General features: G+C 50.1%; 1 protein-coding gene across 1 annotated transcript in view; it reads right to left on the bottom strand.

Moving 5' to 3' along the window:
• Positions 1–14,312, bottom strand: part of UNC13A (unc-13 homolog A) — a 96,416-nt gene that overhangs the window by 36,369 nt on the left and 45,735 nt on the right. Inside the window, 11 exon segments of the mRNA XM_017879566.1 lie at positions 2,231–2,364; positions 5,356–5,490; positions 5,705–5,794; positions 6,109–6,177; positions 6,787–6,937; positions 7,664–7,827; positions 9,138–9,253; positions 12,232–12,401; positions 12,527–12,578; positions 12,581–12,667; positions 13,800–14,027. Coding sequence (XP_017735055.1) covers positions 2,231–2,364; positions 5,356–5,490; positions 5,705–5,794; positions 6,109–6,177; positions 6,787–6,937; positions 7,664–7,827; positions 9,138–9,253; positions 12,232–12,401; positions 12,527–12,578; positions 12,581–12,667; positions 13,800–14,027 — 1,396 coding nt within the window.

Here is a 14,312-nt window from a genome sequence, read left to right as displayed (position 1 = left end):
CTATCTATCCATCCATCCACCTACCCATCTATCTATTCATCCATCCACCTACCCATCTATCTATTCATCCATCCATCCATCCGTCCATCCCTCTATGCATTCATTCACCTACTTATGCAACTATCCACCCATCCGTTCACCTATCCATTTATCTATTCATCCATCCATCCATCCATCCCTCCATCCATTCATTCACTCATTCATCCAAATATTCATCCATCCACTCAACCACCCATCTATCTGTTCATCCATCTATCCCTCCACCCATTCATCCAACTATCCATCTGTACACCTACCCATCTATCCATCCATCCTTCCATCATCCACTTATTTATCCATCCCTCCATCCATTCATTCACCCACTCATACAACTATCCACCCATCCATTAAATGACCCATCTATCTATTCATCCATCCACTTATCCATCCATCCCTCTATCCATTTGTTTACTCACTTATCCAGCTATCCACCCATCCATTTACCCATCCATCTGTCCATCCATCCATCCATCCATCCATCCATCCTTTTTTTTTTCTTTTGGAGACAGAGTCTCACTCTGTCACCCAGGCTGGAGTGCAGTGGTGCAATCTCAGCTCAGTGCAACCTCCACCTCCTTGGTTCAAATGATTCACGTGACTCAGCCTCCCAAGCAGCTGGGACTACAGGTGTGAGTCACCATGCCCAGCTAATTTTTTGTATTTTTAGTAGAGATGGGGTTTTGCCGTGTTGGCCAGGTTGGTTTCAAACTCCTGACCTCAGGTGATGTTCCTGCCTCGGCCTCCCAAAGTGCTGGGATTACAAGCGTGAGCCGCCATGCCCAGCCCATCCATTCGTTTATCCACACAGTCATCCTTCTACCAATCTATCTGTCCATCTGTTATTTATTTATTTATTTATTTATTTAGAGATAGAGTCTTGCTCTGTCACCCCAGGCTGGAGGGCAGTGGCACAATCTCAACTCACTGCAACCTCTGCCTCCTGGGTTCAAGCAATTCTCCTGCTTCAGCCTCCCGGTAGCTGGGATTACAGGTATGTACCACCACGCCCGGTTAATTTTTGTATTTTTAGTAAAGATGGGGTTTCACCATGTTGGCTAGGCTGGTCTCGAACTCCTGACCTCAAATGATCCACCCGCCTTGGCCTCCCAAAGTGCTGGGATTACAAGTGAGAGCCACCGTGCCCGACCCCATCTGTTTATTAATCCATCCATTCATCCACCCACACTTCAGTCCATCCAAATCCCTGATCTTAATTCCCTAATCAGGATATGTTAACAGCCCAAAGCTAGAGTCCTCTCTAGCACTCATCTGGCGGAGAAATAGAACACAGGAGCCTATTCAGCTAACACAGATGAAAATGCTACAGACATATAAATCCACAAACAAAAATGGTGCACATATTCATACACAATACACAATATTGTATATTGTACAATATTGTATGTTGAAGTGCATTCAACAATTTTACACATATACAAATTAAACCCAAAACCCATTGACCACAACAATATACAAAATTGCTTACATCCACATGTGTAAGATATAATGCAATTTAAATGTACAATATGTGTTAGGGTAGCACATAGTAATACTTGAGCAACATTATTATTATTATTATTATTATTATTTTTTCTGAGACAGTGTCTCGCTCTGTCGCCCAGGCTGGAGTGCAGTGGTGCGATCTTGGCTCACTGCAAGCTCCGCCTCCTGAATTTCCGCCATTCTCCTGCCTCACTCAGCCTCCCGAGTAGCTGGGACTACAGGCGCCCACCACCATGCCCGGCTATTTTTTTGTATTTTTAGTAGAGACGGGGTTTCACCTTGTTAGCCAGGACAGTCTCGATCTCCTGACCTCGTGATCCACCCGCCTCGGCCTCCCAAAGTGCTGGGATTACAGGCGTGAGTCACCGCACCCGGCCGAGCAACATTATTATTAATTAACCTACACACACACACAAAATTCCACATGTACACACTGTTATTCATGCAAATGAATACACACAAAATACATGTCTGATTATACCAGTGATTGTGAACATACACACAATTTTATGTTTCTGTTTGCAAATTGTACCCATATTTGAATTTTGCACAGGCACAATCAGACCCACAATTACCCCCAGGTGCACATTTGTGTAATTAGAGAAAATCACCTTGACACGCAAGACAAAGTTGTATACGAACACACGATGACACCCAGATAATTCAACTACGCAGATACGCAACTCACTGGTTGAGGCAGGGAGTGTAGGAATTCTTGTCTTCCTCAATGATGGACACTATGAGGGTAATCAGCTTGGACCAGAAGTCGAGGTTCTTGATGCTGGGCCCCTGTTCCTCTGGGGGAACTTCCCCCTTCTTGGCCTGAAATGGGCAGTGGAGATCTCGGTTATAGGGGGTCCAGAGGTTGGTGTCTCGGTCAGTTTATTACTGAAGAACATGAGGTTGTTGAGGAATGCATCCTATTAACATGTATACAGTTCAGGTAAGAAGTCTATATAGAGAGGAACTGAACTTCTAAACTGGCCCAAACAGAGCTCATGTCGATGCAGCTTGATAAAGCTTAAGATTTTTAGACTCCACTCTAAAACTGAATGGAAATAAATGAAATCAAATTTAGTTGAACAAACCCAGCTCCACTAAACCAAATGGAAATGAAATGAATGCAAATCAAGCCCACTTAGCTTAACGGAAGTAAGTTCTTCCTCAGAGTTAAATCAATGGAATTGAACTGGGGCCAATTACGCTGAATGGAGTGCAATTCAACCTAACTGGATTGAATTAAACTCAAATGAACTCCATTGGATTGAACCTAATCAACTTGTCTAAGATCAACATCAACTCAAATCAAAATAATGGAAATAAATCAACTTGAACTGAACTCTACCCAAGTCAACCCAATCCGATTCTACCTACCTAAATCCAACCTCACATATGCAGGGCAATTCAACCCAACTTTTGTTAATCAATGGAAATGAGTGCAATCAGCTGAAATTAGCCCAATTCAACTCAATTCAACTGAAATCAATTGCATCTAATCCAACAACCCAGTTCATCCTAACTCAAGACAATTTAACCCAGTTGAGAACAACCTGACTTGACTGTAAATGAACTAAATGGAAATGAATGAATTTGTACTCAATAAAACTCAGTGCAATCAACCAACTTAGTTCTGCTCACTATTTTTTTTTTTTTCTTTCAAGAGACAGGGTCTCATTCTGTCACCCAGGCTGGAGTGCAGTGGTGCAATCATGGCTCAACATAGACTCAAACTCCTGGGCTCAAGTGATCCTCCCACCTCAGCCTCCCAAGTAGCCAGCACTACACGTGTGCCACCATACCTGGCTAATTTTTGTATATTTTGAAAAGATAGGGTCTCGTTATGTTGCCCAAACTGATCTTGAGCTCCTGGCCTCAAGGGATCCTCCTGCCTCAGCCTCCCAAAGTGCTGACATTACAGGTGTGAGCCACTGAGCCCAGCCTGGCTCACTAATTTGTCAAGAACAATTTTAACTTAAGTCAACCAAATAGAAATAAATAGAACTAAACTGATTATGGTTGAAGTAAACAATCTAATTTAATCCAGTTCACCTCAACTCAGTTCAAATGAGAACAAGACTGATTCCAACTGTAGTCAACTGAATGTAAAGGAACAGAATGAAATCAAATTGAACTGAACATAGCTTATGTGTTATATCCTATCAGAACCTAGGTAGGGGCTGCCTCCAGCTCCCACAGCCTCCTGAGATCCCACTATCTCAATACTAACCATCCCTGTTTGTAAATTTCCAGTCTGTACATGTTTCCCTCATGATAGGCTATAAGCTCCTTACAAGTGGTGGCTCATGCCTGTAATCTCAGCACTTTGGGAGGCTGAGGCAGGAGGATCACTTGAGCCCAGGAGACCAGCCTGGGCAACATAGTGAGATGCCATCTCTACAAAAATACAAAAATTAGCCTGCCATGGTGGCGCATGCCTATAGTCCCAGCCACTTGGGAGGCTGAGGTGGGAGGATCCACTTGAGGTCAAGGCTCAAGGCTGGTCAAGGCTGCAGTGAGCTATGATTGCATCACTGCACTCCAGCCTGGGCAACAGAGTGAGACCCCATCTCAATATAAATAAATAAATAAATAAATTCAATTTAACTCAACATTTACTGAACAGTGACTGTATGCCAGACATAAATTTTTATGCCAGGCTGGGCGTGGTAGCTCATGCCTATAATCTCAGTACTTTGGGAGGCCAAGGCAAGTGGATCATCTGAGGTCAGGAGTTCGAGACCAGCCTGGCCAACATGGTGAAACCCCGTTTTTACTAAAAATACAAAAAATTAGCTAGGCGTGGTGGTGGGCACCTATAATCCCAGCTACTTGAGAGGCTAAGGCAGGAGAATCATTTAAACCTGGGAGGCGGAGGTTGCAGTGAACTGAGATCATACCACTGCATTCCAGCCTGGGCAGCAAGAGTGAAGCTTCATCTCAAAAAAAGCAATTTTTTCTTTTTTGAGACGGAGTCTCGCTGTGTCGCCCAGGCTGGAGTGCAGTGGCGCGATCTCGACTCACTGCAAGCTCCGCCTCCCGGGTTCACGCCATTCTCCTGCCTCAGCCTCCGAGTAGCTGGGACTACAGGCGCCCGCCACCACGCCCGGCTAGTTTTTTGTATTTTTAGTAGAGACGGGGTTTCACCATGTTAGCCAGGATGGTCTTGATCTCCTGACCTCGTGATCCACCCGCCTCAGCCTCCCAAAGTGCTGGGATTACAGGCTTGAGCCATTGCGCCCGGCCTAAAAAAAGCAATTTTTTAATGCCAAACTCAACTATGCAGCCAAGTGTACTGACTGCCTACTATATTTTATCTAAACTTATAGCTCACGGCCGGGCGCGGTGGCTCACGCCTGTAATCCCAGCGCTTTAGGAGGCCGAGACAGGCGGATCACCAGGTCAGGAGATCGAGACCATCCTGGCTAACATGGTGAAACCCCGTCTCTACCAAAAAATACAAAAAATTAGCCGGGCGTGGTGGCGGGTGCCTGTAGTCCCAGCTCCTTGGGAGGCTGAGGCAGGAGAATGGCGTGAACCCGGGAGGCGGAGCTTGCAGTGAGCCGAGATCGCTCCACTGCACTCCAGCCTGGGTGACAGCTAGATTCCGTCTCAAAAAAAAAAAAAAAAAAAAAAAAAAAAAACCTTATAGCTCATGAACTCTTCTCCCTAATCCTGAGATGTGGGTTAATGACCCCATTTTGCAGAATAAGATACTGAGGTTCAGAAGAGTTAAATCCCTCGTGAAGAGGCAGTGCTGGGACTTAAGCCTGTCTAGTTAGCGTCACTGTTCCCTCGACCCATCTGGAGTCTCACCGGGTCTGTCTGGTACTCCCGGCTGTAGAGTTCATGGCAGTTGTTGAAGATGTACTCGTAGGTAGAATTAAGGCAGGCTTTCACACAATCCTTCACCACCTGGCTGGCTCGGGGCGGGCTCTGGAGTTCTTGTACCTGAAGGGAGGGAGAGAGGCACAGGCGGTCACAGCTGCGACAGGAGGTCCCCAGGAAGTGACTGCGAGTCATTTTGGGTTTAAGGAAATGAAGGGGTATGAAGGAAGGTTACTGAGAAAAGCTGCCACTCTCCAGGAGGAATGTCACTTGTCCTGGAACTGGGAATCCTAGAGAACCCTCCTTGAAGGGCAAATGCAACTAGATCCTTTCCTACCTTCATCCGAAAGAAGGTGATGCTGGTGAGAAGGTCCACAGTGGATTTGAGGTCCTGGAGTCTCTCCGGGCTGCTGGCTGGGAAGTTATTCTGTTGGAAGCAGGAAGAGAGGTGGGGTTATGGAAGAAGGTTGGGGGAGGATGGGAGACTGCTTTTCAGGGGGATACAAAGGCTTCCCGGTTTTAGGCTGGGGGTTGATTAGAGCACCTTGAAGCAACTGGGGATCTGCTTGGATGCACCAAGCACATTAGGGCAGGTAGTGCCCATGCAGGTGCACACACGCTAGAGGAACACACCGTACACGTGAAGATGGGTCCTCCCACGCACACACCTGCTGGTAGCTTTCCCCTCCAGGCACACACACGTGCATAGGGTGAGCAAATCCTCCTGCATGCACTTCCTACCCGGTACATGGAGAGGTCAATCCGCAGGGAGTTATGCAGCTGGTCCAGGAGTTTCACGAAGCGCTCTTTCTGAGGAGGAAGGGGAGAAGGGAGGATGGATGGAGCAGGACATGGCCACCATACTGGCTGAGCTCCTACTGTACACTAAGTATACCTCATCCACCACCCTTGTAATGTCCATTTCCATTCTATAGTATTCTTTTTTTTTTTTTTTTTTTTTGAGACAGAGTCTTGCTCTGTTGCCCAGGCTGGAATGTAGTGGCGCAATCTTGGCTCACTGCAACCTCTGATTCCCAGGCTCAAGCAATTCTTCTGCCTCAGCCTCCCAAGTAGCTGGGACTACAGGCACAGGCCACCACCCCCGGCTAATTTTCTTTTGTATTTTTAGTAGAGACGGGTTTTCACCATGTTGGCCAGGCTGGTCTCGAACTCCTGGCCTCAGGTGATCCACCCGCCTCAGCCTCCCAAAGCGCTGGGATTACAGACATGAGCCACCGCGCCCAGCCTCCATTCTACAGCAATCTACAGAGGAGTAAATGGAGGCTCAGAGACGGGAAGTGATTGGTGGAAAGTCACTCAGCAGTCTGGTCTAGACTGGGGACCCAGGAGTCACATCAGATCTGACTGGCATAAAGTTGGGCTCTCCCTCATTCTCCAGTCCCAGTCCCCAGGACTGACCCCAAAGTTGGAGGCGGCGAAGCGGTCAGAGGCAGACACGTTGGTGGAGGCGGTGGTGTGCGCGTAGTAGGCATTGATGTTGGCAAGTAGGGTGCTCATGACGGCAGGCACCCCCGGGCACATATACTTGGAGGAGAGGCAGGCAAAGTGGCTGGAGAGAGGAAGCAGGAGGCACTGTGCCAGGGGTCCAGCTGGGATGGACCAAGTTCCCCTCTAGAATGCCTCTAAGACAGCATCTGTGAGTGGGTCTCCATCACCTCCCAAACCATCCCCTGCCTGATTCTGTCCTTTGGGTCTCTGCATCTCCTCTCCCCTCCATCTTTATATCCATTTGAATTGCTCTAACTCTGCTTCTTATTTATTTATTCATTTATTTATTTTGAGATGGAGTCTCACTCTGTCACCCAGGCTGGAGTTTAGTGGCGCAATCTCGGCTCACCGCAACCTCCGCCACCCGCGTTCAAGCGATTCTTCCACCCTAACCTCCCGAGTAGCTGGGATTATAAGGGCACGCCACCACACCTGGATAACTTTTGTACTTTTAGTAGAGATGAGGTTTCACCATGTTGGCCAGGTTGGTCTTGAACTCCTGGACCTGGAGTGATCTGCCCACCTTGGCCTCCCAAAATGCTGGGATTACAGGCTTAAGCCACCATCCCCAGCCTCTATCTCTGCTTCTAACTCCTCCTTCTCTTCCATGTCACTCCAGGTGTCAACCACAATGCCGTCCTGATCGCCAGAGAAATTACGAACCCTCCGCCCACCATGCCCACTACCTCTCTGGATCCTCCCCCTGAGAATCCCTTCCAACCCAGACCTGCCAGTGCCCACTTCGTGACCTCCCTCTTGTTTCCTGCACCCCAGCCTGCAGCCTCACGTCATGGCTTGGTAGATGGACTCAACACCGTAGCGCATGGCAAACTCGTCCACAATCTCCTGGGCTGTCTCATCATAGTAAACCTTCCAGGCATCGTCGCCCTTGGCATCCGGGATCTTCACAACCCCATTGTTCTGCACGTCGGTCACAAAGTGGAACAGGTTCTGCCACCATGGGAGAGAAAGTGTCATGGAGAGTGCAAGCAATCGCCAGGGGTCAGAGATCCCAGGGTCTGGGGCAGCTTACGTCATCCATCTGCCTGTTTATTCATTAATTCATTCATCTACTGTTTCATCCATCCACACACCCACCCATCTAACTACCCCAAATTTCACCCATCCACTCTTCAAACCTTTCAGTAGTTCAACCACACATCCATCCACCCATCCATCCATCCATCTCATACATTGATCCACAACTTAATCCACCTGTCCAATCATGCATTCTTCCATACAACCAACCACCCATTCACCCATCAATTTATCCATCCATCCATCTATTCCTCATCTATCCACCAACTACTCACAACCATCCAGCTAAATACTCAGAAATTATGAACCCACTTATCAATACTTGCAATAGTTTAACCACACATCCTTCCATTCATCCACCCACCCACCCACCCATTCATCCATTTGTCCATCTGCCTGTACATCCATCCATCCATTCATCCATCCATCCATCCATCCATCCATCCACCTATCTACCCATCTGACTATCAACAAGTTCACCTATCTACTCAATCTTCCTTCTAATAACTCAACCACACTTCCATCCATCCCATCCATCTTACTCTGCTCATCCAACATCTCATCTATCCACCCATTCAACCATCTATACAGCAATCTATCTATCCACTCATCAAGTTATCCATCCATCATTCATCTATCCCCATCCATCATCTAACAATTACCCTCAAATTCACCCTTCCACACATCTATACTTTCAATAGTTCAATCACATAGCCATCCATCTGATAATCGATCCATCATCCATCTAGCCACAAATCTACCCACTCATCCATCTATCCATCCATGTACTCACCCATCTCTCCATCCATCCTTTTATCTACTCATCACTCATTCATCTATTCAATCATTGATTAATTCACCAGCATTCATTCAACAAACTAGTTCCTGGGGATACAGTTCTTTCCAGGAACCCCAGGCAGCTGGAGGAGACATACCCAGACACAAACAGCCCAATCCTCAGTGGTTAGGGCTGGAATAGAAAGAAGAACCTGATGGTGAGTAGTGAGAGTCAACCTGGAGGCCAAGGAGGGCTTCCCAGAGGAGGTGACGCTGAATCTGGACCGTGATGGATAGTGAGGAGTTTTCCAGGTAAAGGGAATGGCATGGCGGGCAGTCTCAGAAGGCCAGGAGAGTGTGGATAGTGTGGCCAGAAAGAGGAAGAGCCGGGCAGGCAGGAATGCTGAGTGGAGATGGTATGGGAGGGGCCAAGCAATGAACCTCACCTCATGCAGACAGGTGTACTGGACATGGTATGGGGCCACCTTCTCCTCGCCTTTGATCTCCACACTGATGTGGAGCCGGATGGCACCTGACACAGCAGATTTGTCAGTTCGCTTGTCTGCAGGGCAGAAAAGGATGACAGCGTCAGAACTTCCCACTATAGCCGTGGGCAATTTTTTTTTTGAGACAGAGTCTTGCTCTTGTTGCCCAGGTTAGAGTGCAGTGGGGCGATCTCGGCTCACTGCAACCTTCACCTCCTGGGTTCAAGCGATTCTCCTGTCTCAGCCTCCCGAGTAGCTGGAATTACAGGTGCCTGCCACCATGCCTGGCTAATTTTTGAACTTTTGGTAGAGATGGGGTTTCACCATGTTTGCCAGGGTGGTCTTAAACTCCTGACCTCAGCTGATCCACCTGCCTCAGCCTCCCATAGTACTGGATTACAGGCATGAGCCACCGCACCCGGCCAGCCATAGGCAATTTTTTTTTTTTTTTTTTTTTTTTTTTGAGATCTGTCGTCCAGCTAATTTTTTATTTTTAGTAGAGACGGGGTTTCACCATGTTTGCCAGGCTGGTCTTGAACTCCTGACCTCAGGTGATCCACTCGCCTCGGCCTCCCAAGGCAATTTTTAATAGATGCACAATTCTGTAGTCCTCCCAGACTTCCGGAAACGAAGGGCTTGGTGTCTCTCTTCTGATTGGCTCCCTAGGCTTAAGCCTTCCCGCTTAGGCTAGAATTCCTTAAGCCCTCTCTCTCCCTTCAAACAAGGATCCCAGACCTTGCTTCCTCACTCAGATCAAGTTCCTGGGTAGGTGCCTCCCTCCTTAAACTAGCAGCCGTAGGCCCTGCTTCTTTCCCAGTCTGAGCTCCCAGGCCCTGCCTCCCCCATCAAATCATGCTCCCCAGAGACTACACATCTTAGACACGGTTCCTGGGTCTGTCCCTCTCTCCTCAGACTAGGACCCCTGGTCTTTTCTCCCGCCTCCCCCATCAGAATGGGATAGCTAGATGTCCTCCAACCTAAGAGGTTTCCAGGCTCTGCTCACCTCTCTCAGGCTGGGTCCTTTCTACCCCCTCAGATTAGGCTCACACACCCTGCCTCCTCCATTAGATTGGACTCCCCAGATTCTACTCAACTTCTTTTTGAGACAGAGTCTCACTCTGTCGCCCAGGCTGGAGTGCAGTGGTGCAATCTCGGTTCACTGCAAGCTCGGCCCCCCGGGTTCACGCCATTCTCCTGCCTCAGCCTCCCGAGAAGCTGGGACTACAGGCGCCCATCACCACACCCGGCTAATTTTTTTGCAAGACGGGGTTTCACCGTGTTAGCCAAGATGGTCTTGATCTCCTGACCTCGTGATCCGCCTGCCTCAGCCTCCCAAAGTGCTGGGATTACAGGCGTGAGCCACCGCGTCCGGCCTCAACTTCTTTACACAGGGTTCTTGGATCTGTAGCAGCCATCTCAGATTAGGATTCCCAAACAATACCTCCCTCTTTAGACTGGATTATTTTCTTGTGGTGGGGGTTCGGGGGCACACAGAGTCTCACTCCGTCACCCAGACTGGAGTGCAGTGGCATGATCATAGCTCACTGTAGCTTCAACCTCCCAGGCACAAATGATGCTCCCACCTCAGCCTCCCAAGTGGCTGGGACTACAGGCATGCATCACCACACCCAGCTATTTTTTTTTTTTTAATGGAGACAAAGGCCTTGCTGTGTTGCCCAGGCTGGTCTCGAATTCCTGGGCTCAAGTGATCCTCCCAGTTCAGCCACCCAACCAATGTGTTGGGATTACAGGTGGGAGCCACCATGCCCAGCCTGGATTCCATTTTTTTTCTTTTTTTTTGAGACAGAGTCTCCCTTTGTTGCCCAGGCTGGAGTGCATGGCTTGATCTCGGCTTACTGCAACTTCTACCTCCTGGGTTCAAGTGATTCTCCTGCCTCAGCCTCCCCAGTAGCCGGGATTACAGGCACGTGCCACCATGCCTGGCTAATTTTTGTTATTTTTAGTAGAGACAGGGTTTCACCATGTTGGACAATCTGGTCTCAAACTCCTGACCTCAAGTGATCTGCCTGCCTCAGCCTCCCAAACTATTGGGATTATAGGCATGAGACACTGCACCTGGCCATATTCATTTTTTGAGAAAGGCTCTCTGTTCCCCAGGCTGGAGTGCAGCAGTACGATCACAGCTCGCTGCAGTCTTTACCTCTCAGGCTCAGGTGATCCTCCCACCTTAGCCTCCAGAGTAGCTGGGAACACAGGTGAGTATCACCCCGCCTAGCTAATTTTTGTATCTTTTATAGAGATGGGGTTTCACTATGTTGCCCAGGCTGGTCTCGAACTCCTGGACTCAAGTGACTGGCCTCCCTCACCCTCCCAAAGTGATAGGATTGCAGATGTGAGCCACTGCCTGGCGTCCCCAGCCTGGATTCTTTTTTTTTTTTTTTTTTTTTTGAGAGCGAGTTTTGCTCTTGTTGCCTAGGCTGGAGTGCAGTGGCATGATCTCAGCTCACTGCAACCTCCTCTTCTTGGGTTCAAGCAATTCTCCTGCCTCAGCCTCCTGAGTAGCTGGGACTACAGGCACCCAACACCACGCCAGACTAATTTTGTATTTTAGTGCAGACGAGGTTTCACTATGTTAGCCAGGCTGGTCTCGAACCGCTGACCTCATGTGATCCACCTGCCTTAGCCTCCCAAAGTGCTGGGATTACAGATGTGAGCCACCATGCCTGGCCCCAGCCAGGATTCTTAAATTTAGCTCAATCTTCTTTCTTAGATTTGGTTCCTAGGTCTCTGTCTCTCCCCTCAGACTAGGATTCCCAGTTCTTGCTTCTTGCCTCCACCATTAGACTAGGACATGGAGATTCTGCCCCACCCTCCCTTCTAAGCTGAACTAAGAGGTTTCTGGGCTCTGCTCACCCTCCTGGAATGGGTGCTTCCTGCTCCCATCATATTGGGCTCCTAGACCCTGGCTCCCCATCAGATTATGGTCCTCGACCAAACTCCTCCTGAGAACGGATCTCTCCGCTCTTCATGGGCTCCAGTTCTGGCTGGATCCCTGGGACCCGTCCCCACCCCTTCAGAACCCAGCTTCTCTCACCCAGGTTGTACCACACGTCCATCTCGCCGCTGAGCGTCCGCACCTCAATGATCGTCTGCCCCAGGAAATCGTCAGATTCCCTCTTGAACCTCTGTTTCACGCGGGATTTGATGTCATCATCCTCGTCCCAGACGCGCACCTTGATGCGGTCGGAGGAATTGTGACATTCACTGTGGTAGGAGGAGGAGGCAGAGGCGGGGTCAGGCGGCCAGTGTGAGTCCTGTGCTTGCAGCCCTCTTTTGGCTGCCCCAGCAGGGTGCCCCACACGGGGCCAGGGACCTAGCCAGGCACTTACAAGTGGAAATTCTCCTCCCACACCGGGTTGAGGTTCCCATAGATGGTTTTGTCCGTTTCTTGGTCTTCCCGACCTGGACGGTGACGTAGGGGTCACTGGATCCCGTCTTGTCCTTTGCCTGCAAGCCCTGCGCACAGACCACTGGAAGACACAGAGGGCATACACAGGTGTGCACTCTAGGAGCGAGGCATGCTGGGAACAGTCACTGCCACACACTACAGGCTGATAATTGGGACGCCTGCAGCATGGCTGGAGAGCAATGGCAGGGCACGCTGGGCTTGCTACAGAGGTTTTTTGTTTGTTTGTTTCTGAGACTGAGTTTTGCTCGTCGCCCAGGCTGGAGTGCAACCTCTGCCTCCCAGGTTCAAGCAATTATCCTGCCTCAGTCTCCCAAGTAGCTGGGATTACACGCACATGCCACCGCATCCGGCTAATTTTTTTGTGTTTTTTAGTGGAGATGGGGTTTCACCATGTTGGCCAGGCCAGTCTCGAACTCCGGACCTCAGGTGATCCACCTGCCTCAGCCTCAGCCTCCCAAAGTGCTGGGAGGGAGCTCCCAACCCATGAAGGATGGGAAGGTGCCCCAGCTGCCTTCCGCATGGGTAGGACCTCTCTTAGGTGTGAACTCTCTGAGGTCAGACACTCACAAGAATCCATTGTCTCCGATAGCTCCTGCTTGTTAGCGCCCCCTGCAGGGTGCCTTCCCTTCCTGACTCACCACCCCAGCTCCATCCTGGGGTCACCCACTGGATAACCCACATACCCTGAAATCCTCATCCTGGGGTCTGTTTATGGGGAAACCCACATGAGGCTGGGTGTGGAGAAATGCCAGTATCCTCGCCCCTGAGTGGGGTCACACTGAGCTGCATGCTCAACGTTGTCCCCAATGGCCCCAGGATGGGCTGAGCCCGTTGCCCATAGCATTGTCTGCTCAAGGCATCGCCTTCAGGACTCCTTCCATCCCTGTCTCAAGTCCTTGCCCCTCACCAGGACTTTCTGGGGTCACTTTCCAGATAAACTATGCACCCTCAATTCCTCTTCTTGGGGTCTCACTCTGGAGGGCACCATCCAAGACGCACCCAGATACAGCGCCATGAACAGGCGTTTGGAGGCACGCATGTCCCCCCACATGCTTGCACACGCGGAGATGGGATGGAATGCACGAGACTGAGTGCACGCTGCAAAGGAGAGGGACCCGGCCATGGGACAGGGCATGAGACAGGTCTCAGAGGGTGGAGAAGGAGGGGCCCTGTGGCGGCCCACGTCCCCTCACCGGTGATGCTGATCTTGGCGGACCACTTAGACGTGCCGTCCAGCACGCTCTGCTTGACCGCCTTCATCTGCTGCGTGTGCGCGGTCTTGGTCACCGCGAAGATCTCCTGGATGAGCTCGAAGATCTCGGGCTTGTTGCGCTCCCGGATCTTCATGCGGTCCTTGAGCACCATGATGATGTTCTGCGTCCGGTCCTCCGCCCCGTGCTTGGAGCTCTTCTCCGCAGCCCCTGAGGACGCCCGAGGCCCGCGCTGACCCCAGCGCCCCTGCCTAGTGGCTCCTCACCAAAGTGAGAGCCCCGCCCCCACTCATCAACTGCAGGGACTCAGGTGTCACCCCCTGAAGCTGGTTTCCTACCTACTCTCTGTACCCCCCACCCAGACCCTTCACCCTTTCACCTCCTCTCAGAGCCATGCTCCTCTGAGTCCCCATGTCCCTTCTCTGCCCCCCACCCCTTGGAGTCCCCACAGGTTTTTGGAGCCCCACCCCTCTAAGCCTCTTCCCTAAGCCCCAC

The sequence above is a fragment of the Rhinopithecus bieti genome, unplaced genomic scaffold (genome assembly GCF_001698545.2).
Source record: "Rhinopithecus bieti isolate Rb0 unplaced genomic scaffold, ASM169854v2 scaffold_9899, whole genome shotgun sequence".
In the NCBI taxonomy this organism is placed as follows: Eukaryota; Metazoa; Chordata; class Mammalia; order Primates; family Cercopithecidae; genus Rhinopithecus; species Rhinopithecus bieti.
This window is presented reverse-complemented; position numbering and strand designations above follow the sequence as displayed.